Source organism: Chelonia mydas, chromosome 5 (genome assembly GCF_015237465.2).
Source record: "Chelonia mydas isolate rCheMyd1 chromosome 5, rCheMyd1.pri.v2, whole genome shotgun sequence".
Taxonomy (NCBI): Eukaryota; Metazoa; Chordata; order Testudines; family Cheloniidae; genus Chelonia; species Chelonia mydas.
In genome coordinates, this window is record NC_051245.2 from 26,690,605 (window position 1) to 26,717,587 (window position 26,983).

At 40.3% G+C, this 26,983-nt stretch overlaps 1 protein-coding gene across 3 annotated transcripts in view; it reads right to left on the minus strand.

Annotated features, from left to right (window-relative positions):
• Nucleotides 1-26,983, minus strand: part of LIFR (LIF receptor subunit alpha) — an 88,393-nt gene that overhangs the window by 15,811 nt on the left and 45,599 nt on the right. For all 3 annotated transcript variants that reach the window (XM_037902698.2, XM_037902699.2, XM_043547425.1), the window contains 11 exons: nt 26,803-26,954; nt 24,879-25,042; nt 20,317-20,491; nt 19,679-19,948; nt 16,096-16,225; nt 14,515-14,678; nt 11,124-11,269; nt 6,958-7,123; nt 6,594-6,664; nt 5,938-6,142; nt 3,117-3,296 (listed from right to left, as the gene is read on the minus strand). In XM_037902698.2, the coding sequence (XP_037758626.1) occupies nt 3,117-3,296; nt 5,938-6,142; nt 6,594-6,664; nt 6,958-7,123; nt 11,124-11,269; nt 14,515-14,678; nt 16,096-16,225; nt 19,679-19,948; nt 20,317-20,491; nt 24,879-25,042; nt 26,803-26,954 (1,823 nt within the window). The remainder of the gene's footprint in view (nt 1-3,116; nt 3,297-5,937; nt 6,143-6,593; nt 6,665-6,957; nt 7,124-11,123; nt 11,270-14,514; nt 14,679-16,095; nt 16,226-19,678; nt 19,949-20,316; nt 20,492-24,878; nt 25,043-26,802; nt 26,955-26,983) is intronic.

Below are 26,983 nucleotides of genomic sequence, written 5' to 3' on the forward strand. Positions count from 1 at the left end.
TATAGCCATACCCATTACAGCACTGTTATTCAGGGTGACTATTCTCTTCAATAATGAGCTCAAGGCTTGAATCAAGTCTGTATAAAACATACGTTGTTTTTCCCTCTTGTTTAGAGAGAGAAGATCCCAGGGGAAGAAAGTCTAAGGGAAAAAGGAGTTCAAGAGAGCTGGCAGCTTTGCAAGGAGGCAATATTAAAGGCACAATTGCAAACTACCCTAATACAATGGAAAGATAGGAAGAATAGTAAAAGGCCTATATGGCTCCATCGGGAGCTCTTTATGACCTGAAAATCAAAAAGGTACCCTACAAAAAGTGGAAACATGGAAAAAATGCTAACAAGTAGTACCAAAGAATAGCACAAGCATGTAAGAAAAAAACCAGAAAGGCTAAAGCACAAAATGAGTTACACCTGGCAAAGGACATAAAAGGTAATAATAAGAAGAGGTTCTTTAAATACATTAGGAGCAAGAGAAAGATGAAGGAAAGTGTAGGTCCTCTACTTAGCAGGGAAGGAGAGCTAATCACTGATGGCATCAAGAAAGCTGAGGTGTTTAATGCCTGTGTTGTGTCAGTCTTCAGTGAAAAGGCTCATGGTGACCAGATACTCAACACAATTAATATTAAACAACCCAGGGGAAGGAATGCCAGTCAAACTAGGGAAAGAACAGGTTAAAGAATATTTATATAAGATTAAATATGTCTAAGTGACAAGGCCTAATGAAATTAAGGAACTACCATGAAATAGTCTCAGAACCATTAACAATTATCTTTGAGAATTCCTGGAGTACCAGTGAGGTCCCACAAGACTGGAGAATGCAACCATAGCACCTATCTTTAAAAAGGGGAACAAAGAAGACCTGGGGAATTATAGATCAGTTAGCCTAACTTTATACCTGGAACAAATTATTAAACAATTAATTTGTAAGCACCCGAAGGATAATGGGGGTAATAGACAGCCAGCATGAGTTTGTCATGAACAAATCATGCTAAAACAACCTAATTTCCTTCTTTGACAGTGTTACCGGTCTAGTGGATGGGGGATGAGGGGGAAGCAGTAGATGTGATATATTTTGTGTAAATCTTTTGAAACAGTCCCATATGACATTCTCATACACAAGGGAAATGTGTTCTAGATGACATTACTATAATGTGGATACAAAACTGGTAAAGAGACCATACTCAAAGACTAATCATCAGTGGTTTGCTCTCAAACTGGAAGGGCGTATCTAGTGGAGTCCCACAGGGGCCAGCCCTGGGTCTGGTACTATTCAATATTTTCATCAAATGTCTTGGATAATGGAGTGGAGAGTATGGCTTATAAAATATGAAGGTGACATGAACCTGGGAGCGGTTTCAAGTACTTTGGAATACAAGATTGGAATTCAAAATAATCCTGACATATTGGAGAATTTGTCTGAATTCAACAAGATGAAATTCAATAAAGACAAGTGAAAAGTATCAAAGAAGGAAAAATCAAATACACAGCTACAAAATGGGGAAGAACTGCCTAGGTGGTACTACTGCTGAAAAGGATCTGGTGTTATAATGGATCACAAACCGAATATGAGTCAAAAATGTGATGCAGCTGTGAAAAAAGGCTAACATCATTCTGGGGTGTATTAACAGGAGTGTCATATGCCAGACACAGGAGATAATTGTCCCGCTCTACTTGGCACTAGTGATGCCTCAGTTGGAGTAATGTGTTCAATTTGTGGTACCACGTTTTAGGAAAGAAGCAGACAAAGTGGAGAGAGTCCGGAGGAGAACAACAATTTAATCAATGATAACGTATTTAGAAAACCTGACCTATGAGGAAGGGTAAAAAAAGAAAACTGGGCATGTTTAATCTTCAGAAAAGATGACTGAGTGGGGACCTGATAAGAATCTTCACAATATATTAAAGACTGTTATAAAGAGGATGAGGATCAATAATTCTTCATTTCTCCTGAAGGTAGAATAAGACATAATGGCCTTAAGTTGCAGCAAAAGAGATTTAGGTGCGATATTAGGAAAAACTTTCTATCTATAAGGGGAGTTAATCTCTGGAATAGGCTTCTAATGGAGCTTGTGGAATCCCATCACTGGAGGGTTTTAAGAACAGGTTGGACAAACACTTGTCAGGAATGGTCAAGGTTACTTGGTCCTGTCACAGTGCAGGGTGCTGGACTTGACTTCTCGAGGTCCCTTCCAGCCCTACATTTCTATTATTCCATCATTCTATGAGATGACAAAAGATTCAGTCCTCCAAAGTGCTGCATGCCCTTGACACTCGGTGAAGTTGCAGGAGGTGCTCAGTAGTAGTCTTTGCGCAGTCAAATGCTCAGACCTTCAGCCAACAATCTGATGCATGTGGGTTGATCCCTATGAGTGCTGGGAGCCTCTGTGCTGCCAAATGGGCTCCGGGCAGGTGCGGGGGTCTGACTACAAGAATTTCATTGTAGGGTTGAGGCTCTAGGTGACTGAGTCTTAAATGTTGGCTCTAGATGGGGCCTTTATATTTAATTTATTAAGTTCTAGTCTTTGTAATGCCCTCTTGGACAGCAGGAAATATGCCTCTTTTCCTGCTTATTTCTTTTCTCCCCACTTTGCTCCCCACTATTCCCACCACACCTGCCTTTTGTTTATTTCTTAGCCTGCCCACCTGCATCTAGATACCTGGAATGTGCCTTGCTCCAGGAAAAGTCAATTGTCTACTTATTGCAAGCCAACAGAAGAAGCTCACACTTTCTCACACTCAAAAAACCAATGCATTCTTTTCCCCCACCCCTCCCCTTTGTGTCCAGACTGGTACATTTGGAATCTGGAAGATTTGCCTGGGATTTTAACTATTTTACAGAATGCTAAAGTTTGTGCTTCAGCTACATTTCTTTTAGTAACTTCAAAACATTATGGAAAGTGTAAAGAAAATAATAGTTGAATCAAGAACGAAGAGATGGAGACAGCTGAGGAGAGAGAGAAGTTAACAGAAATATTAGCACAAAGAAGGTTTTTAAAAACAGTACCTTTTATCCTTCCCACTGATAATTTTCGGCACTCACTTGCATAACATGCAAGCTTTGTATACCATGCAAGCTTTGAATTGGAAAGCCTAATTTAAACAATGATTTTCTCTTACCAGATTTTATCACAGCATCTGTTGCATTTGAAGGAAACATTTCCCAGTCCACACTACAGGGTTCGGATCCAGATGAAATACACCATTTTAATGTGTAGCCACAGGTCACGTTGGGGTCAGAATGCCAAGAAATGTAAATTCTATTTCCCATTGCAATTGCCAGCTCTGTTTTGACATTGTCTACAATAAAGACAGTATATAAAAAACATTAGGTCTCAGCCCTGTATCTTTAGCTCAAAGGGCTTTCTTGAAGCCTGAACTACAGTTCTTAGAAAACAGGTACCATGGGAACACACATACAATGTGTTCACACTCGGAAAGAGGATCACGCCACTGGCTCTGTCAAATTGTAGTAAATTATACTGTACTTTTTGAAGCACTATAAATCAAGCTTAGAAGTCCATAGTGAAGTCTGCAAGAGTAGTGCAGAAAGGAGATAAAAAGTTCAGCAGATCCTCAGGTTTGGATACAAACCACCTTCTGGGGATAAGTTTCTGTTGCAGGGGTTCTGGTTTAATTCAAATTGACAGCAATTTGGTAGAAGACTCCAGCTACTAATTCCTTTCATCCATCCACCCCCCAAACACCAGGCTGTTAACTAGTTCCTACAGAACCTCGCCTCCACCTATGGCCACTATTCAGGTGGGGCCCAGTAAGTCTTAAAGATCCCCTCCAGGAGCAACCAAAATACTTGAACACCCCATCACATCTTCAGAACCTCCTCAACTTTCCTTGAGTTTCAATGTTCTTAGCCTTGATCCCTGTTTGCTTGGATCATCACATTTTATTAAAACTGTCCAGTCTAGGCAAGACTGAGTTTAAAGGGAAAGGCAAACCTCAGTAATTAAAAAAAAAAAAAAAGTTGCAAAGAGAAACACCTTAATTCCTCACTGAGGCGTTGTGAATATTAAAGGGCTATGTAAATGCTGAGTGTTCTATGAGAACGTATGCTGTGTGCTAGCAGTACAATTGTTTGGAAGAAAATATCATTGCTGAATTGCCACTTAAGGCCATGTCAATTTCACCTCTTTTTGTATTCATTTCTCTCCACTTGATGTGACTATAAGGGTAAATGTATAGACAGGGCAAGTTCTTAAACTGTTAAGAAAACAACCCTGAAACACAGAGTTTCTAAAAAGTTGAACATTCAAAGAAATCACAAGTTAGAGTGCTTGTTTATATGACACTTGCATAGTATTTTATTTCTAGAAGTTTGTTAATATGAAATTAATTTACTGACAGCCGGCTCAATAGCATTCTCTCAGCAAAAAACAACACTGGATATTGAAGTGCCGTACGTGCATGTTTTTGCTGCAGTCTAGACTTCCGTTTCACTAGCAGCACAAATACTGCCACAAAGGAGGCCAGATAAGCACCCACATAGTAAGTTTGCTTCTTCTCCATTGTAGCTTTTTAATTATGTTGAAAGCTCACATTAAGTAGGATATGACAAAGGTTTTGCTTCCGTTTCAATTCTTTCATGAAACCTGTCTCGAGCATCAGAAACGTTTCTCTCTTATTGATGTTCTAAACATGTACAGGATGCAGCCAGAAGTGACTGTATAACAGCGTAATCCAGGTCAGTGGTGAGTCGTGTTTCAAATAATTCCTATGTCAACTCGGAAGACAATTCAGAATGAGCATATGTTGGGTAACACCAAAGGGAAATTCAGTCTTCCAAATGTTACCTTTCCAGTACTATGCTATAATAATCACAGAGTTCCGGCTGTCACCCTCGGTCACAGGCTACAGAGCTGAATTATCTAGAGAGCCCTACATTCTGCAGAGTCAGCTACATTTGTTGCTCATGATGTGGAGTTATTAAAGTGATGCCATTAATTTATCTATCCTGCCCAATTCCTTTTCTTTCACATATGCAGTGATAAATTAATAGGAAGTGTCGCTATACAGGAGCTGAAGGCTATGTAGCCTGAGGACAAAACTCATTCTGGATGAGGGATCATGGTTACTGACATCCCAACTATCAATCTCAAACAAAACACATTTCTGCCTCAAGAGATGTGATTTTATTTTCAGAACTTCAGACAGAAAGTGCACAACTGTGATGTCTGTTACATGCCCACATGGGGTGTATGGGTCACATTATGTGCCTTAAAACAGGTCACAGCATAGGGCTGAGGGGCTAGGAAGCACAGCTTCTGCAGAGCTGCTACTCCCCGCTCCAGCAGAGTTGGGCGAGAGCTAGCAGTGCCTTGACCCAATGTGCCAGCCGACCCAGAAGAATGGGAGTGGATGGGGAAGTAATCTGCACCAGGTATAGAGCTGACAGAGATTACTTTCCCCCTGGAGCAAGAGGGAACTGGGACCATGTTGTGATGTACGTGGTCTGCTCCTGTTCTCCCTTCATGTGATCAACTACAGATGCATTTAGTTGATGTTCGAATCCCACAGAGTGGAAAACTGTTAAACAACTATGCAGCATTGAGGAGGTTCCACTGCAAGAAAAACCTATTTTGATCCTCTTCCATTTAATCATATTCATTTGAGTCAAAAAGATGGCACAGAAATAAATAAAACCTCCTAAAAGTTGAAGATTTGTGCCAAAGATTTAGCCTCTCCCTTGTTATTCCTGGGAAGTGTCCAGAAAACTGCAACACAGCAAACTTGCTTGTAACTGCCGCCTTCCTTCTATACAATGAGTATAATTTGCTGGTGAGACACTGCACTTAAAAAAAAGCAGTGACTGTAGATTGAAAAAAATCACTTGTTACTTGCGCAGATCAGCTAAATTTTCTGAAAAACAACCACCCAGCTGTTCCACAAGCTTCGAATATTTTAAATCCTTGAATCATGTACTCACCACTTGGAAGATCCACACTTGTTATCCTAGAAGGGGGAGATGAGCCAGCACGATTTTTGGCTACAACACTAATTAAACAATCATTTCCCTCAAGTTTTATTTCAGTGCTGTTCAAGGGTACAGGGACTTCAAGCATTGTCTCTCGCAGATAACATGACACTTCATGGGACAGTATTATTCCATTTGCTTCAGAAAGAAGTAATGGCTATGCAACAAAAAAAGCACAAATCACATTAAAAACAAAAACTTTTGTTAAAAATCAGGACACAGGATTACATGCATCTAATACTCAAGAGTTGGGATTACCAGGCAAAAAAGTCCGTAAAGCAAGAATGTTTTTAAGAGTTAACACATGAGCACTGAAGACAACTCTCAAAAGGGACAAATTTAAGGAAGTTATTCTGTTTGTGAAATCCTACTTAATTCCATATGCAGCTGTTTTTAGTAATATCTTTTTTTTTTTTTTTTTTTTTTTTTTAAAAGCATAGTCCACGTTTCTGGAACAATGATGTTTTCGTTTAGGACACTAATTTTCTGAGTAAAGGCACTATAAAATATTTAACAACAACAATTAGATTTACTGGCTATAAACTTTGCAGACATTAAAAATATGTAAGAAAAGCAATGGACACACACACACACACAGAGGTACATACCTTCCAAAAGACTGTTAGAGTTTCTCTGACAGGACTTCTCTCTCTCCAGATATCCGGTCCTCTTGCAGGAGCTAAGAAAGGAGATTTTACAAAATAAGGCAACTTTGTTAAGCATAATGACAGGTTTCAGAGTAGCAGCCATGTTAGTCTGTATTCGCAAAAAGAAAAGGAGTACTTGTGGCACCTTAGAGACTAACCAATTTATTTGAGCATAAGCTTTCGTGAGCTACAGCTAGCTCACGAAAGCTTATGCTCAAATAAATTGGTTAGTCTCTAAGTTGCCACAAGTACTCCTTTTCTTTTTGTTAAGCATATGGCTTACAAGTTCAATATTTTGACATAAAAGACAGTTCAATAAACTTACGGGCTTCCAAAGTTGTGAGCTTTTTTTCCTCACTCCATTTACTCCATCTCCAGAAATGCTCAGAAGCTGAACAACGCACTCGGAACGTGTATGTGGCATACGGATGTAATGCGTCCACCCGAGCTCTGTAATTTGAGTTTTCTGCACCGGCCACTGAGACATTCCGCTGTTAAGAATTAATAGAATTCTATATGAAAACCTTTCCCCTGTCCAGTATCATGCTAGTACCATTACCTGGAAAATGTTTTTGAAAAGTCAACTACAGTATTAAAGTTGTACTATCAGGCATCTGTGTGATTATTTAAGAAGAATCTGTTATATAAAGTCTCGTAGGATGTAGTCTCTTTTAACGGGCAATGGGAATGTATGCTAAAAAGCTTCCAAACCAGAATATGTGGGGAAATAAATGTAAATGAAAGAAAATATATAGGGAAAATATTTTACATAAAATCACCGTTCACCAGTGAAAGTTTTTCAGGGGCCTATCATAAGAAGTTACACCTAGTATAGAAATTAAAATACCAATAACTACTTTAAAATGCATGTGGGTATATACTAAATTGTCAACATGAGATGCTGTATCCCATGTGATACTGGGAATTATCCTATACCATAAAGGAGAGTAATCACAACGCTCTCTCTGCTTTCCCAGCCCCCTACGATTTGATTCCCCAAAGTATTGCACTCTCTGAACCACCAGGAAGGACTGGTAGTCCACTGACCATAATCTGAATACCCCTTTCTTTTGAGCCGGTTCCACGAGGCTATATATGACAGCTATTATCACTGAACACTCTTTCTACATATGCATTAAATCCTGGCTCCACTGAAATCAATGGCAAAATCCCCACTGATTTCAATGGGACCAGGATTTCACCCGGGGTGCTCCTATGCTCAAGTGATGGGCATGGTATGAAAACCTGGACAGATAAATAACATTCTTCCTCTGTAAAATGGTGCCTGCACAAAGCACACCCAAGAAAAAACGCTTGACCAACATCCATGTCATTCAAATAAAATATATACCAGTAACAGTATTCCTGCTAAGTGCTCCTTTTTTCTTCGAAGGAAAGCAGACATAATCATAATCAGGTTTTAGTATAAACAGTCAATTGCATAGTATTGAGTTTAAAGCAGTTAAAACAGTGCATAATAGTGACACACATATGCATACTACTATAAATGTGTACAGTGACTCACTGCCACGGCTGATGTGAGAAATCCTGACCCTGGGAACATTTCTTACTGAATCTACTTATCAATACACATCTATCCTGGCTGCCAAGAACTGGTCTCCAAAGTGAATTTTAGTCTGAAATTAGTTATAATTTTTCTTCTAATACAAATGACAAATAGAAAATGTCAAAAAGCCAGCAATTGAGCATATGAGTGGAAAAGCTTCTGCCACCGTCACCAAAACATCTTGCAGTATCGATAACAATTTCACATCTATTCCTTAATTACACTGTACCCTGTTCACTTATATTCTAGCACAGTGTTTCTCAAATGTGGCCACGCATACAGCCACCAGGGGCTTTTCGTGCGGCCACAGCCTCCTGGGTAGTGATGGGGGCAAAGCAGCAGCTCCTCCCGTGGGCTGACCAGCAGCAGTTGGTCCCTGCCCCCTTCTGGAGCCATAAACACCGTAGGAGCAGGAGATCAGTGGGAGTTCACCGCCTTCCTGGGCCTTCATCCATGTGGAACCAGGGTCCTTCCCCCAGCCACAGAGTTTCATGCTCTGGCCCCAGGCTCACCCCCACCGTTGCCCTGGCCTCTGCTGCCTCCTCCAGCCCTCCAATTGCCACTGCACCTCCGCTCCCACCTCCCCACCCAGGGCTTAATTTGTCCCCCATCTTGCCGGGGCTGAGTAAGTCTGCTCTGAAAAGTAATATTAACAAATATACAAATATCGCTTTTCATAGTAGCAGACTTACTAACTAGCAAGTCTTAAAAAAAAACAAAACAAAAAGGCAAAACATGGAAAGCACCTTCTTTGTGTTTCTATTCTGTTTAGGTCCAGTAAAGAATAGAGACAACTGTCAATACTTTTGTCTGGGAAAAAAAACTCTACATAAATACATTACAATGATTTGGACATGTATATATGCATTTTTATTTGTTTTTTCCTAAAGTTAATTAAGTATTTTAGGGAAAAAACTGTCAGAGCGGGCACCAGCAAGAGTTGGTGGCCGCACGCTGAGGCCACCAAAACATGTCTTGTGAGAACCCCTGCTCTAGCGTCTGGAGAACAAGGTAACAAAGCTACATCTTTTGTAAAGTTTCGACCTGTGTTTCAATAGCAGCCACCTAGGTCTAAACTTACTCATGTCTAAATGTCATTTCTTTCTGCTCTCCCCTCAAACCCTCAAGCAACCTGTATGGTTTTTACTTGTGGTACTTAACCTACTAGTACTTTTTAGCACATTTTATAATTTTAATACAAAAGACTCAAAATCTCTCAAACCACAGAATATAAATCAAGATTTTGGAGTGCACAGCTTAGAAAGACCAGGTCAACACAGCTTTGAAACACTAGCCCATGAAGCTATATTTAAACCCAGAGACTTCCCCAGTGTAGTTCATTTAAAAAACAAAAACACAGACATTGCCAAAAAAAAAATGTTTTCCACTGACTACAGCAGGCTTTGGATCAGGCTCCAGGATATGGTAAAAGCTCTTTATCCCTAATACTTTCTGAGTTCTCAGGTGTTACACACTTACAGTAGATTTTTTTTTGTAACGGTAGCTTTAAGAGATGAAGACGTGGTAATCTACAACCTTAAAAAGGGTTTAATAAAAGGGTTTAAAAAGGGATTAATAAAATGTCTGCTGCTGCCAGCACAATAGAGCAGCTTTGCAAGGGACCTTAAGAGTTTTTCTGGAGGCTGTAAAAACGTTAAATTAGGCTATGCCTATACGTGGAGCAAGGGGGGGTGTGATTCTCAGCTAGCGTAGAGATGCTCGACTTAATTCACTCAAAATAGCAGTGTCGGGGCTAACATGGGTGGCGGCTCAGGCTAGTTTCCAGGGAGTCCAAGCAGGAATGTTCTCAGGACAGCTAGCCTGAGCCATTACATGTTCTACCCCAACTACACTGCTATTTTTAGCAGGCTAGCTTGAGCAGGGCTAGTACAGGTATGTATATGTGAGCTCAGAATCGCACCCCCACCTCTAGTGTAGATCTAGCCTGAGAGGGACCTTTTATGATGGCTGCATGGGGGGGAAAAAAATTGACAGAACTCATAGTAACTGTACTGTGTGCATGGCCACTGAATCCCAATCAGCATCAAGTTCCAGGAAGTGTACCTCGCCTCTTCAACTTTGACTGAAATTTTGAGAACATCTAACAGGTGCTTTTAGTTTTCTCTAAATGACAGACATAGAGGACTTCAGTCGGGATATCCTACTGACACACGCGGCTCATCTAGCTCAACGGGAAAATTCTTCCCCTCTCATTCTTTATATCATCCACAGATTGCAGTAACGAATTGCTGAAATAGCTGACAAACATGTACATAGCATTTACTGAGATGCCACTTACACCAACTGTAAAAGTGACTTGGAAACTGCAAGACTGGAATCTTAAAACAACTTCAAAGAAAATTTTCAGAGTACAAGAGTAGTGATAATGTGTGCATGAGTGCTACCTAACTCCCAAAGACACAACCACTATAGTCTATCGCCTAAAAGTGGCAATTTAATAAAGAGACATCTTCAGAAAAGCAATTTTGCAAACTTATGATAGAACTCAAATATTATGGCTAATTTTAATGCTTTGTAACGTCTCAAAACACTACTTAGTTTTAGCCTGTTATGACCTACCACTGCACTGTGAAAAGAACTGGAAGTAAACGTGACTAGAGCTTCTCTGTAAGCTTAGGTTTCAGAGTAGCAGCCGTGTTAGTCTGTATTCACAAAAAGAAAAGGAGTACTTGTAGCACCTTAGAGACTAACAAATATATTTCTTATTTGTTAGTCTCTAAGGTGCCACAAGTACTCCTTTTCTTTCTGTAAGCTAAGGAGCTAGACTTTTGACATTTAACACAGTTTCCTATTGGTATAACCTATCAGTTTCTCTTTTACTGGTACAAAATTGTAAAGAAATGCATTTCAATAAAACCATCAACATTTCAGCAGAGCAAAATTACATTAAAAATAATACTCACCAGTTGTCGTTCTGAATTACTGTTATTAATTTCAATTTGACACAAAAGTCTGATTTGAATAAAGTTGCCAGGTATATACCAAGACAGATGGGCATTTGTTGAACTATTAGCGCTCACAGTGAATTTATCAGGAGTTTCCAGATTAACTGAAAATTAAATTTATAAAGAAAATCAACTAGGATTTTTTAAAGGTGATAAATAATAGCTTTATTATTATTTTTAATTCCGTAAGAAAAATCTTACTTTTAAAGTAGTCAAAAATAATCAACAGAACAGAACATTCATCAGATTGATAATTATTGTGACAGCTGAGTGTTGTTTTAAAAATCAAACAATATATATTAGTCTCTTGCTATGAAGGCACGCCAGCAAGCAGTTTTTGTCCATACTGAAAATTTGGCTGACACTAGTGGGAATAGTTTTATTTTAGTCAGAAGCAGTAATTGGCATAATGGCCCAAGGAATTAAAAGTAAAATTACAGCATAACATTATTCCTGTTAACTGCTACTGATTTTACTATAAAATAGCTACACTTTCAAAGATCACAGTGGCTGTTTCACAAGATCATATCAGTATTTGATCAAACAGGAAATTAACCAAAAACATCCATAATTAATAACTGGAAAGTGGGGCAAAAATATAAAACTCATATCCTACCAAACGTAGCAGGGCAATGTTACATAACACACCATTTCCCACCCAGCTCTTTTCATTTCTTCACCTCTTTTGTCCTCCTTCTATCTTTGGGTATGTCTATACTACCTGCCGGATCGGTGGGCAGCCATCGATCCAGCGGTGGTCGATTTATCGCGTCTAGTCTAGACTCAATAAATCGACCTCCGAGCACTCTCCTGTCGACTCCTGTACTCCACCGCCATGAGAGGCGCAGGCAGGGTTGATGGGGGAGCAGCAGCAGTCGATGCACCGCAGTGAAGACACCGCGGTGAGTAGATCTAAGTACGTCGACTTCAGCTAAGTTATTCACGTAACTGAAGTTGCATAACGTAGATCGATCCCTGCCCCCTAGTGTAGACCAGGGCTTTGAATACTGGCCACAGATCCTCTATGCCTCCTGTTGAGAAGATTCTCAGCCACTGGACTCGATGTTTTTGGGAAATAAGCACACAATGCATATGCAAACCCTGCACTTTGGTCACCTGACAGATACAGGGATGTGTGCACTCTGTGTCTGAGAACTATCTGCACAGTAATAGTACCAATGAAGGATAGAAAGACTGCATGCAGAAGGAAGAGAACTGAAATGGCAGAGGGGAAATGGCAAAGAACAGCATCTGTACAACAACCCTACATTCTAAGTAGTTGAGACAATTCTATTTCAACATTACATGATATTTTGCAACTGCATTGCCAATTCAAATAATAAAGCTGCTGTACATGGAAAAATGTATTAAAAATGCAAGCTCTATAATAAACATTTAAATGCAATTTTCTATTTATTATTTGCCATTACAGTTTTCAGGAGGAAAATATGAACACTGAAGTTGTTAGGACACAAAATGCATGCATGTGTTATGGAGGCACAGAAGGTAAGTGCCACATTTTATTGCTACTTTGTAAAGACATGATCCTGTTAAGACATATGCATGTGTTTAATAACATCATGCACCATGAGCAGATACACTGAAGTCACAGTGTCACTCTCAGTGCAGAAAGTTAAGGCCACCACGGCCGCGCATAAGACTTTGCAGGATTGGGTCCTAATAATGTTGCAAATTTAGTTATTAGAATTGACTGGAATATTATGTGCCACGAAAATTACAGATATTTAGCTAGTTACTAGTGCATGCATAAGATTTCTCTCCTAACATGGGGCTAAGCTATATGGTTTCTGTGCAGATCTGTCATCTCACCACATCCTTACCTGCTTGTCAGCACACACAGTAGGGGAAAAAAGGACCTTTAATCCCAATTACTGAGAATCCAAACCAATGAAGAAAATAAACCAAAACCAATTACAAATGCAACATTCCATATTAGAATCATAGAATCATAGAATATCAGGGTTGGAAGGGACCTCAGGAGGTCATCTAGTCCAACCCCCTGCTCAAAGCAGGACCAATCCCCAATCAAATCATCCCAGCCAGGGCTTTGTCAAGCCTGACCTTAAAAACTTCCAAGGAAGGAGATTCTACCACCTCCCTAGGTAACGCATTCCAGTGTTTCACCACCCTCCTAGTGAAAAAGTTTTTCCTAATATCCAACCTAAACCTCCCCCACTGCAACTTGAGACCATTACTCCTTGTCCTGTCCTCTTCTACCACTGAGAATAGTCTAGAACCATCCTCTCTGGAACCACCTCTCAGGTAGTTGAAAGCAGCTATCAAATCCCCCCTCATTCTTCTCTTCTGCAGACTAAACAATCCCAGTTCCCTCAGCCTCTCCTCATAAGTCATGTGTTCCAGACCCCTAATCATTTTTGTTGCCCTTCGCTGGACTCTCTCCAATTTATCCACGTCCTTCTTGTAGTGTGGGGCCCAAAACTGGACACAGTACTCCAGATGAGGCCTCACCAATGTCGAATAGAGGGGAATGATCACGTCCCTCGATCTGCTGGCAATGCCCCTACTTATACATCCCAAAATGCCATTGGCCTTCTTGGCAACAAGGGCACACTGCTGACTCATATCCAGCTTCTCGTCCACTGTAACCCCTAGGTCCTTTTCCGCAGAACTGCTGCCTAGCCATTCGGTCCCTAGTCTGTAGCTGTGCATTGGGTTCTTCCGTCCTAAGTGCAGGACCCTGCACTTATCCTTATTGAACCTCATCAGGTTTCTTTTGGCCCAATCCTCCAATTTGTCTAGGTCCCTCTGTATCCTATCCCTGCCCTCCAGCGTATCTACCACTCCTCCCAGTTTAGTATCATCTGCAAATTTGCTGAGAGTGCAATCCACACCATCCTCCAGATCATTTATGAAGATATTGAACAAAACCGGCCCCAGGACCGACCCCTGGGGCACTCCACTTGATACCGGCTGCCAACTAGACATGGAGCCATTGATCACTTCCCGTTGAGCCCGACAATCTAGCCAACTTTCTACCCACCTTATAGTGCATTCATCCAGCCCATACTTCTTTAACTTGCTGACAAGAATACTGTGGGAGACTGTGTCAAAAGCTTTGCTAAAGTCAAGAAACAATACATCCACTGCTTTCCCTTCATCCACAGAACCAGTAATCTCATCATAGAAGGCGATTAGATTAGTCAGGCATGACCTACCCTTGGTGAATCCATGCTGACTGTTCCTGATCACTTTCCTCTCGTGTAAGTGCTTCAGGATTGATTCCTGAGTGCCCAATGAGTTATTATCTATTGCACTAACCCTCTATTTAATAACCCTTTTTGGTTTTGCACCCTTGTTAAATGCTCACCTCTTTGATTTACATCAATTAAGAGCGATGATTCTGCTCGACCAAGAGGATTGGAAGCTCCTAGTGTGAAACTGTAGATTTTTTGATTAGCATGCACTGGAAAGTCACAGTGATGTTTCTTATTCAATTCCTTTACTTCGCATGTAACATTTTCTCTAGATATTCTGTGAATTGAAAAAAAGATTATTTTTAATTTCTGAGCAACGCATTTAACAGCACTGAATTGAAGTTTCTTAGTACAGACTTCACTGGATGTAGATGCTAAAAGGAATGAATGGCAAGTCACTATGCCATTATTTAGTTAATGCAGTGTCATTATTTGCCTACCCCATGCTGCATTGTATAGTACATACAATTTAATGACATAATGTAGCTTGGATTGGCATTAGTCACAAAATCCATGGCTCCCAGCCCAAAGAGAATCTCTTTCCTTCTCCCTAGCGCAACCTAATTCATCCTCACTTTAATTTTTACTTCCACCCTTACTTCCTCAGAAGCCTGGGAAAATAGATAGATTCGGTAGTGAGCCCTGAGGTCAAAACTAGGCTTTAGAGCCCTGATTCAGGAAAATATCCATATTCAGGACAGCACTGAAGCACATGCCTATCTTTAACAGGATTTAAGTATTTGCTTTAGTGCTTTCCAGAATCAGGAACTAGTTGACCCAGCAGAAGGAGTAGGTTCTAGTTTTAAGGTCTTTGCACTGAAGATGACCAATCACCAGCCCCTCCCCATCTAAATCAGAGTCAGGCACTTTGTGTACCTCAGCTGATCTCAGGTGCCTCTGGGCCACACCAGGAGAGAAGCTGTCCATCCCGTAGCCAAGACCCACATTATCTAGGTTTTTATACAATAAAGCCAAAATCTTGAATGGCATCTGAAAACAAACTGAAAGCCAGTGCCGAACAGAGAGCATAAGTGTAATATGCTCTCTGTAAGCAACCAGCCATCCTCATCTATACTAGCAGAAATTTGAGTGGTTTTTAGGGGTAGCTCCATGTATTTGGGGCTGCAATAGCCCACTGTGCACTCAGAACAACGATGACAAAGCTTGGCTCGAGAGCCCTCAACAAATGTTAGGCAGCCGTGATTACTGGTTTTTGTGTTGACCAGTCCAATCTCATTGTTTTCCTCTGCACCCGCATCTGTTGGTCTTATCCACCTGTTGTCCACAGTCTTACACTTAGGTTGTAAGCTCTTCAGGACAAGGATCTTCTTTCTGTCATGTTTGTACAGTGCCTACCCCAATGGAGCCCTGAACTCAAGGTTCTACCATAATATAAGTAATAAATAATATAACTATCATCATCAAATGTCTTATAAAGAAATGTGCCCCCCAACCCTGACTATACTATCACCGTACTACTGCAGCACTATATTGCAATCATGTGATTCTGTCTTCAAGTAATTTAAAAATTAGTTCCAACTTCCTGTGTATTTTTATATTTATTTTAAGCTCTAAGCAGTGGAGAGTTTAAATGACTTGAGTGGGCATGCAGCAGTCATTCAGTATCCTGGGAAGCCCATAGTGGACCAATTTGTATTCTAACTTTTTAATCCTTCCTTGCTAAATGGCTTTACCTTTCAAATAAAATATACTTTGTTTGCCGTTGACTGTACAGTCCCGTGGGTCTGCCTGGGTTCCAGCTACATGTTATAGTAATAAAGGTGCTTGTTTCACAGTTCAGGTTTTGTGGCGTATCAGGGGCATCTGTAGCACAGAAGTAAGACAAAACAATTAGCCTGCATGTTCACAGAATCTGTCCTAACATAGAAGGTCAGACAATTGCTTGGAAATCTGTTAACTGCTGAAAGCAATATTTTGTTTCCAGAACATGTAGCATAAATAAACAGTGACAATTATGGCCCAAACTTGCAAACAGTCATGTGTGTGCTTAATTTTAAGCACATTAACAGTGCCCATTGAAGTCAAGCACTAGACAATGGGATTACTCCTGTATTTAAAGTTAACCACATATATAAGTGTTTGCAGGATCAGGGCACTGAACTATAAGCACTACACAATTTTACAAAACATGTTTCAAGATCCCAAACTGCACAATTTTGCCTACAAGCAATTTAGGAAGGTTATTAGGTTGTGTGCCATGTTTTGGCAAGTGCAGGCCTCACTGTCGCTTAGAATCCATTTAAACAAATTATTCAAACAAGTGAACCCACATGCACTCTATGAAACATGAAATACTTAGTACATGTGCCACACTGTATTTTATTTTAAAAGTTTCTGATTTTTTTAAGAAGACCACACATGTCATCCTCCTCCAAGATGCTTTACAAGTCTCCATCCCCCACTTTCATTTAAGCTTGTCCCTCAATTCTAGTCCCCAGGACTGCAATGATCATAATCCCTGGCATAGGATTGATGGCAGCTCTCTCCGTAGAGGAGTCACTGCAGAATGACATGCCATACTCCCCCTAGAAACCAGAAAAGGTAGAGCTGAGTAGCTGTGATGGGGATGAGCCTCTAGGGAGCTCCTTTCTCCAGCTGCTTGTGGGCATCTTTCCTTCCAGAAGCCAGGAAACCAGTTTCTTTCTGGCCACCCTGGACGGGACAGGCTTCACACTGCGTTTGTTTGGCGTGAGTGGTAAGGATGTCTCAGTTAGGATTATGAGAGACCAATATTCCCTCTGATTTTTGACAGTCCATGTGCGCAAAAAATTTCTTCTGTGCAAATTTTTGACAGGCCGTGTGCGCAAAAAATTTCTTCTGTGCAAATTGTTGTGTTTCTGTTCAAATTGTTGTGCGAGCAGTGTTTTGCCGTGTGCACAGGGTTTAGGATCTGTGTGCACGCGCACAGCTTAGAGGGAACAGTGTGAGTGATGTAAGCGTACACAATGAATATAGGTCTAATGTGCCAGGGGAAGAGCACTTAGCTCACCAGAGCCACAGGTCCTCAAACTGACATCTCTAAAGCACATATAAACACCCTGAGATAGAGATGGTGCACTGTCCCTTTCCCCTTTCTGTCTGGCTTCTTATCTTTTCCCTTTCCCCTACATCCCATTGTCTTGCTGGACTGGTGCATCCAAACAAGATGTCTCCGCTCCCCTCATGGAGCAGGCGGCAGAGAGACAGGAGTTTGTAAAACGCTAGGAAGGAAGTGGCTTGAACACACTAGACCTTCAAGGATGGACACATCTGCAAACCCTTTGTGGGCTGCACTGTCACTGACCTACAGCCAATATTTTGTGCATCCCTGACTTATATTTACATGTAGAGTTATCCATTTTAAAAATTCCATACGACTGGACGGTATATTAGAGGGATGCCCCCCCCCAAAAGGGTTCTTTTGTTTTTGTTTTTTTTAAATGATCTGTTTAAGATTCAAAATCAGTAACAGAATGTGCAGACTGAAGTATAAACACACACCTTTAAAAACAGCCTATTGAACAACGGATTGCTTCTCTGCTTACTTGCTAGTCTCCAAGTTTAAGGTGGTGTTTATTTCCCCACTGCCTATGATGTAATATACACCTAAAACTGGCAAGGAGCTGCACTGTGTTGTTGAAGGTGTTAGTGGTGCCCTCTGCCACTGTAGGAAAAGCACAGAACTCTGAAATTGCCTGTTATGGGAAAGATGAACTAAACATTTGCAGTATTTTGTTTTAAGGTGTCATTATGTTTGTAGGTTTCAGAGTAACAGCCATGTTAGTCTGTATTCACAAAAAGAAAAGGAGTACTTGTGGCACCTTAGAGACTAACCAATTTATTTGAGCATAAGTTTTCGTGAGCTACAGCTCACTTCATCGGATGCATACTGTGGAAAGTGTAAAAGATGCTTTGTGTGTATAAAAGATCTTCTACACTTTCCACAGTATGCATCCAATGAAGTGAGCTGTAGCTCACGAAAACTTATGCTCAAATAAATTGGTTAGTCTCTAAGGTGCCACAAGTACTCCTTTTCTTATTATGTTTGTAGGAGGTTTTTGAGGCTTGTGACCCTACACAAGCAGCTAATGATTTGGTATCTAAAACAGATTAAAGTTTTTCCATTCAAAAGATATTTTCCATGAGAAACTAATAATTTCAGAACTTGATGCTTTACCATAATAAGGCACCCAAAAGCTACTGCACCGGATAGGGAAGTTCAACATTCAACCTGCCACTTTGAACACAACAATGTGTATTTTTGGTAGTTTAACACTAAATGAGATTCAGCTGGAAATGCTGGTAACATAAAGTTTAACATCTTAGCTTTCTTGCCCTACTATTTGCCCTTTCAGACTCAAATAAGAAATTCTAGGGCTTTGCAAAAGGAACAGGCGTAAGTGTAACTGGTGAAACAATGGCTCATCTTCAAGCAAAGTGTTCTGGGCCATATAAACGGTGACTCTGGAAATGCAACAGGCAGAAGAAAGAGCTTCTGACAGTCACAAAAACATTCTGCTAGGAGTCAGAGTTTTCGCTGCTAACATTTCACACTTAGGCAGGGTACTGTACATATATGATGGGCAGAAGCCAATAAAATAAGAGTGGTAATGACTTATTTGTGCATGAATAGTCACCACTTCTTGACAGACCAAAAATCAGGAGAGGGTCCTCTTCTATAACATGCCTGCCCCTCTTCAGTGATCAGAGATAATCAAAATGGATATAAAATTGATATTTTGTTTTACATACTTGGCTAGTGGGAAGTTGAGGATGGAGACACTTATCCCCCACCCTGGACACTGGGGGGCTTTCTATACTCCACTCTCAGGTGGGTAAGGATGCTCTCAGCAGCTCTTTACCTCTCCTCCTTGTCTCTCCCCCATCCCACGTACGCTCATCACAACTTTGATGGATCTGGGGCATCTCCTATTGCTCTCCCACATGATCATGAATAGCAGTGACATGATGGCTTTGAGCTGCCAGGTTCTACTGGAGATTATCTATTTCTATTATGTTTACACTGCATCTTTATCACTATGGCATCTGAGCATTGGGGGAGTTAACTGGGTCATTACAATAAAAACCAAACATCCCCCCACCCCACCCCCCAAATGTAACCTACCCTTGGAAACCAGATAGGCCAAACTAAACCACTGTTTTAAAAGCAAGAGGGCTGGAGTCATAAAACCTTTTAGTTTCCTACTTATATTTTGATTTTATCAAGGTGAATAAACCATAGTGAACCTCATTTCAGTAACAGTATGGTATACTTACATCCTACAAATAATACTGTTCCTGCCGCATTATCTGGCAGCAGCGAGCACCATACATTTGTCCCACTAGGAATTGAAGCACTGACATTCTGCACTTGGATTGCACTGCTCCGCTTGCTGAGGTGAAGAAGTGAATAACTTTTTGATCCATATTGCATGGATTTTATACTTTCCCCGTCGTTGTATAAACAGCAAAATGTGACATTTGAGCCCACTAGTACCACTTTGTCTTGAGGAAAAACCACAGCACTACTGAGCTTAGTATCTTTTCCTAGGAGGAAGAAAAATAATACATGATCAAATGATTTTTATAGCTCAGTAAAGTAATATTACTTTCTTATATATTCAGCTGGTCAGTGCTAATACAAAGTAGGAGCACCCAGGCTATTCTGTTTTGCATAAAAACTCTCTTGTAAAATGTACAGAAATCTATTTTTAACAAGTTTCACCCACTCAAAACATTTGTTACTGCACTTTACACATCTTTACATATTTAACTGAAACAGTCCCACAAGATCTACAATTGTCTATCAACTTTCAGAATTAAAAGGTAATATTATTCATTTAACGTTTATTTTGAATTCAGCACAATTTTAAAAGTAGCTAAATTCTGTGCAACATGCAAGAAAGTAAACGTACCAGGAACTGTTTTAATTGGGCTCCATTCACTCCATTCCTTCCTACCACTAAAATATAGATCATTAATATAACATCTAATTTTCACATGGTGTGAAGTACACTCCAAAGGTATGTCAGATGTCCAATTCCAAGAAACAATAGAGTCTTTGCCAGTCAATTTTGAATCATAATTCATCTAAAAAGAAAAACAAATAAAGCTTTTTCAAAGATAGACATTACAGGCATTACAACCTAAATTAGTATCGCTTAGAAAATGGGGTTTCCCCCCATGAAAATTTTGACCCCCAAACCCCCCATAATAATGAAAAAAATCATATATGCTGAAGTTTTCCAAGGAAATTTCATATTTTTGGCAAAAGTTTCAACTGAAAAATGTCAAATAGGAAATGCTGGCATAGTCCCTCATGCCCCATTCTCCTCTATGTGCCGGGCTCCCTACCTGGACCAATATCCCATGTACCACAGACTCCCCTTGTGCTAAGCCGCCACACTGCCTCATGGAAGGTGTTGTCCAGCTAGGGAACCCAACCCATAGAGGATAATAGTGTCAAGAGACACTGTGATGGCATTTCTGTATACAAAATTTTCAGGTTTTGGCCAAAGCCAAAGCCAAAACCAAAACCACTTTGGTTTTCAAGTGTTTGTTTAATGAAAAGTTGAAGTCTTTCATAGGAAGCAGACACTTTATGAAACACTTTATTTAGCCCCAACTCCTCCCCAATTTTCCATTGAAAAGCAGTTTTAACAGAAAATTTTCAACCACTCCTATTAATCACCAAAGATTTGTAGAGAGAACTAACTGGTAAGCAGGGATAGTCTTTCAGTGCTGTTTATTATATTGTAAAGTTGTATTTCAATGCTGGCCACAATTCTGGCCAGTCTGCATTGATCAGCCAACTCTACTAGAAACTGTTTTCAACTGGTGATTTTTTTTTTTTTTTTTTTAAAGCATGAGTAGAAAGCAGTCATCCCACCTGGCCTCTTTACCAAGGCCCTACCCTACCTCAAGACTGGAAAACATGCTGGCATCACAGGAAACATATTAAACCTGGATCTTGATAGAATGGTGCTAAGTCAATAGCTAATTACAGAAGTAAACTAAATTCTTCTCATTTGGGCTTCTAAATACTGACAAACTACTCAATTGTGCTGAAAACATAATTACATTTTACACATAATAATATCTCTGAAGAACATATGGACATTTTAAAAGTTCATTAATTATGGCATAGGATTTAGTCTGAAGCTGGAAAATGAATACACTTTAAAACAGACAGTTTACTACTAGAAAACAACTTAAATTTACTGTTCCTGGTCCAGTTCTAGCTTAGGAAATTCATTCAACCCCCCATCTACATTCAACTCTGGAAGATATCCTTTATTTCCTGACCTAAATTGTTCAGTGGTTTTGCTGTGCACAATTAACAACTGCTATGTTCCAACCAAGCAGTGACTACGTTTCAATGTTGGGTGAACACACACACACACACACACACGCACACACACACAGAGCAAGGTGCTCTGTAAATGTTAAAAACTGTTTCCTTGAGTATTCAGATATAAAAAGCTTCATCACAAACATTTTAGCTCTGTATGTTTTTTAGATATTCATTCTAGAATGAAATGTTTCTGTTTTGTGGGTGTCTACTCTGCCTTCAGAGAGCCTTTAGCACATATCACAAAGTGGACACAAAAGTAATACAGGAAGTGTTGTTATTCAGCAGTGTTTTCTTTTAGAGGGAATTGGCACTGTTTAAAATTTGCAATATTGCATTAAGTTTGCTGTGGTCTTTCTACTTGAACAAACTGACTTAAGTTTTTTAACTTTATACAACTTCATTGACGGATGAAATGTAAATCTGTGATCACTATATCAGAACTTAATTACCTTTCTTAAAGCCTTGAATTAGCTGTAATTCCTCCACCCGCACAGTACCCCCAGCTCACTTGTATTCTAATACTGAAACAAAGACTCATTTGCAATCACTGATAGTGAAGAGTCCTTGTATGAAAAACTACAAGAAAGTTAATCTTTATTTGTTAGAATAAAATACCTGCCTTACTGTCTCACAGACTTTAAGGCCAGAAGGGACCACTGTGATAATCTAGTCTGACCTTTTGTACATCGCAGGCCACAAAACCTTACCCACCTACTTCTGTAACAGACGCATAACCTCTGGCTGAGTTACTGAAGTCCTCAAACCATGATTTAAAGACTTCATGTCTTCCCTGAGCAAATAAAAAAAATTATACTGATGTCATCCCCTTATCATTGTCATCCCCAGCCCTCTCCCTTTTGTTTTGTCACTCCCTTCACTGTATAATATTTGGAATTAGGTTGTGAGCTCTCTAGGTGAAATCCTGTTCCAACCGAAGGCAATGGCAAAACTCCCATTGACTTCAATAGCAGCCAGGATTTCACTCCATGTCATCTTATCTGTGATGTGAAGCACCTACCATACTTCTGGATTATCTGAAAATAATAATATAAAAGAAATTTAAAATCAGATCACTATGTGAATTAAATTGGTTTGGTTATTTTAAAAGAGCAACTCATGATCTGAGTAAGTCCATGCTTGCAATCTACACTGACATACAAGAGGAGATTACAGGCAAGCATTTCACTCCTATTAATCACATCTAAAGAATCAAAATACAGGACAAGATACTGCAAATACTTACTACTCATGCATTCAGCACTGTTAACAGCAATGGGACTCCCTGTAGGAAGACTACTCATGTGAGCAAGAGTTTGCTGCAGGAGGCCCTTACGCATTAGCCCAACTAAATATTGAACCAATGTTTTAACAGTTACAGCATCTAGATACGAAGTCCAGGGAGGTACCTGACAGGGGATGGACCTGGTGATATAATATGCCTTTTCTTATCTGTAATTGCAACGATCTCTACATACCCTAGTGCACATATTTTCTCAATTATTAAACTTACAGAACAAAGTCACATGTGTTGACAAAAATCTGAAGAACTACCATCCTCCAAATGTTTGTTTAGTTTATGACATTACACAATACCTTTATAATACGCACTATATTTACAGAGTACTGCATTAGTTGCCAATGAAAGTAATCAGCCATTTGAAAAACAGAAGTCTTTCACAGAATACAATACAATATACTTAATACAGTTTTGAGGAACCTAGGAAACAGCACTGATGAAGAAAGCTTTTTATTACTCTGAAAGGAAAGTACAGAGGCTTTCACTAGATCTGGAATCTCCTTTTTGGAGACAACAAAAGGAGCATTAAAACTTGACTATTTAATAGCACTCTTAAGGCAGTCACCAATCAGGAACAGAAAACAATGAAAGACCAATTTCATAAGGAAAATGTACCTCCACAGCAAAGACCCACAAAAAATAAGATCCACTGGGAAAATAACATCCACTGGGAGATTATATTTTTCTTTTTTAAAGTAACTTTTTCCCATAATGATGATGAACTAATTTCTTATGGGCACTTTCTAAAAACTCAAAGACTGCAATTGTCATTGTTATGATCCTACCACATTTTATACAAAATATTTTTAAAATGTAAAATTGAACTAAGCAGAATTTAAGTTTATGAGATGAAAACTTTACAGCATGTCATGTAATGTATTTCGATTTGGCTTGTTTATAGAAAATTTTACATTTATCATTTAAAATAGAACTGGCAAGCCACGCTCTGGGTTGTGGAGTAATATAGGTCATCCTAAAGAAGCTATTAGGAAGATAAGATTAATCCTTTAAATCAACAGTATGACTGGAAAAATGGTTTGGGATGGAATCTGAATTGCCTGCTTTTGAGCCTGCTGCGTTGAACCCAAAATCTGGAGTTCAGGTTCAGTGGCTATTCTGATAAAATGAGTGACTAACCTAGAAAAATCTCCCCTCCCAGTCCTCATCTCCGGTGACAAGAACGTTGAACTCATTCTACTTGCTACCCATCCCACCAGCACTGAGCAACCATAACCTATTGAGTTACTTAAACGGCACTTTTCACCATGCTATCTCACTGGTACAGACCTGGCAGGCTGACACATTCAAAGTTATGCACCTTGGATTTAACTGGCACACCATCCCTGGGCCTAGAGTGAGGGAGGGCTTGTCCATGCAGCCTTGGCTCCAGGAGGTGGTTGGCTTTGCAATGCTGCAGAACCAAACAAGCAGGGGAGGGGGCAGGTGGAGCCATTAATGGGCATAAGATACCTGCACAACTCTTACAATAACAGGGAAGGGAAACAGTAAAATTCACTTGGTTCTAAATGGCACTGGCACTGCACAACTGAACAAAAACTGCTGAAGCTGCCAGTGCCGTGTGGAGTAAGTGCAATAGCCATGGCATGCCTTTCTCCCTATCACTTTCAGTTGTTTTAGTGCTAGGATGTTCTCAAACACTAATAAAAATAAATGAACAATACCTATGTATAGCATGAGTCCGTAAGGTCTGTGTCCATGTTTTCCTGAACTCTCCTGCTTGTGTGACCCCTCCAAAATGTATGGGGGGGAGTGGGGGTAGAGAGGGGAAATGCATTTTCATAAAAAAAGTGAAAAAGAGGACTTACTAGTGTCACTGTCTCCATTGTTTCCTTACGCAGAATCTGAATCTGCCAGCTGGCATCTAATTCATGTTGGAAGACTGAGCCACTATCATTCCACTTCAGATATAATGTGTAAGTTGAAAAGTCGGCATTCAGATTAAGAATTTGGGGGGTGAGTGGAATAAGTGCTTGAAAAGAAAAAAGGGAAAAAGCATACATTCAAAATAATTACCAGCAACAGCGCTCACATGTGTTTAATAGCTGCAGTTCTGAACTGGCCTGCTGCCATACCAATGTGAGGTTTGTTCTCATTAATTAAACAGGGTTGGGATTTGCCATTCCTCATGTAGGAAGCTTCCCAAGAAAGCACAGAAACATCCTCTGAAGTTTTGTTGGTGACTCCGCAGGCAGCATTTCTCCTGCTACATTAGGGGTGCCAAGTGCGATCTCCTCCAAGCTGCTCTAACACGTCTTTCCCACAGCTTTCTGTCAATGATTGGCTGAGAAAATCTTTTCTTCATCCTAGCCCCTCTACCTATTGTATCTATACAAAGGAGACTAAGAGTCTCAGGATCGGCACTTGTCTAAATCATAAATTGTTGTGAATGCAAAGTAACGATGCTTCCGTGTTTGTTAGGAAGTAGTGTGCTCTTGGAGGGGCTGTTCTTCACTTGAGATAAAATAGAGGCCCTTTTGTCATTAAGGTCTCATGGTGCTTTTTGTGAAGTGTACCTATTCTGCACAATTCCAAGTTGGGAAAAATATATTTTAGTTCCTTCTTCCCCTCTGCTTTAACTAGAGCAGAGGTTCTCAAACTTTCAATGCATCGTGACCCCCTTTCGACAATTACATTCCCCCATGAGGGGGAACCAAAGCCTGAGCCAGCCCAAGCTCCAGGTGGGGGCGGGGGATGGGGAGAGAGACAAAGCCTTCAGTTCCAGTCAGGGGCCTGTAATCTGAGTCCCAATGCCCAGGACTAAAGCCCTCGGGCTTCAGCCCCAGGTCCCAGCAGTCTAAGTCAGCCCAGGTTACCCCATTAACATCGGGTGGCAGCCTATTTTGGGGTCCCGACCCACAGTTTGAGAACCGCTGAACTAGAAGGTTTTTTCCCATTTCCCCTTCTAAAAATGGTTGTTTATAATACTCATTCCAAAGTGACAGTTCCAACATGGGTACATTTCTAGGGGAGATGACAAGATTACATCTACGTTCTGTACACTGCTATGAAACCCATTAAGGAGGGAGGCAGCCCTGAAGCCAGCGCTGTGCAAGAGAAACAGCATGTCATTCCAGGGTCCCACATCAGGAAGTTAGCTTCAGTCCTGGGGCTCTGCTCTCCAGCCACGCACCAACTCAGCTATTCTCTCCACAGCCAACCCTAATTGTTGTGCTTCCTCCCTTATTAAGTTCTACACCCAGCACAGGTGCAGCAAGGCCGAGCTAATTAAACAGGGTTGACCAGCCCCAGGCCTCCTGGGCCTTACAGGGCAGGCCACCCTGTTACAGATTGCTTTGTTTTGCTTTTTTCGTCCTAGCAGCTGTGAGAGAGACAAAGGAAGATATCATTTCCCCTAAAATGTTGTGAAAGAATGGGGATAAATGGTGCTCAAGCAGTGATGGTTCAAGGAAATATCTTGGAGGTGAGAATTACCACTGATGGTATTTTTTTTTTTAAATGTAATTCTCCTACCTCATCCCCAAACAAATTAGCCTGGGGGAATAATTTGTTTTCTATCATGGCATCAAATACCATACTTGGCTACCAAAATATGCATTTAGCAGAAGTGCCTGTGCATGGTGGAGCACGGGCGTGTTCTGCATCTCAACAAGAGAAGCTCTTTATACAGGGAAATGCTGCCAAAGACAACTATTAAATCATCGTATCCATTTCCAGAATGTTATAGTTAAGTGTTAATATAAAGCCATTATACATAAACTTGATACTTACAAACATTTTCCTCAGGCAATACAAATGTTTCAGTAGCTAAAGGAGTTCCAGAAGCATTTAGTGTGGTTATCTGTATGTTAGTGGAGCCCATTGCCACTGGAATATCTGCCCTTTTCCCCCCAGTTTCAGTACACACTGGAGAGAATGGCTCACTGAAACAATAATAAAGAAGAATTAGAAA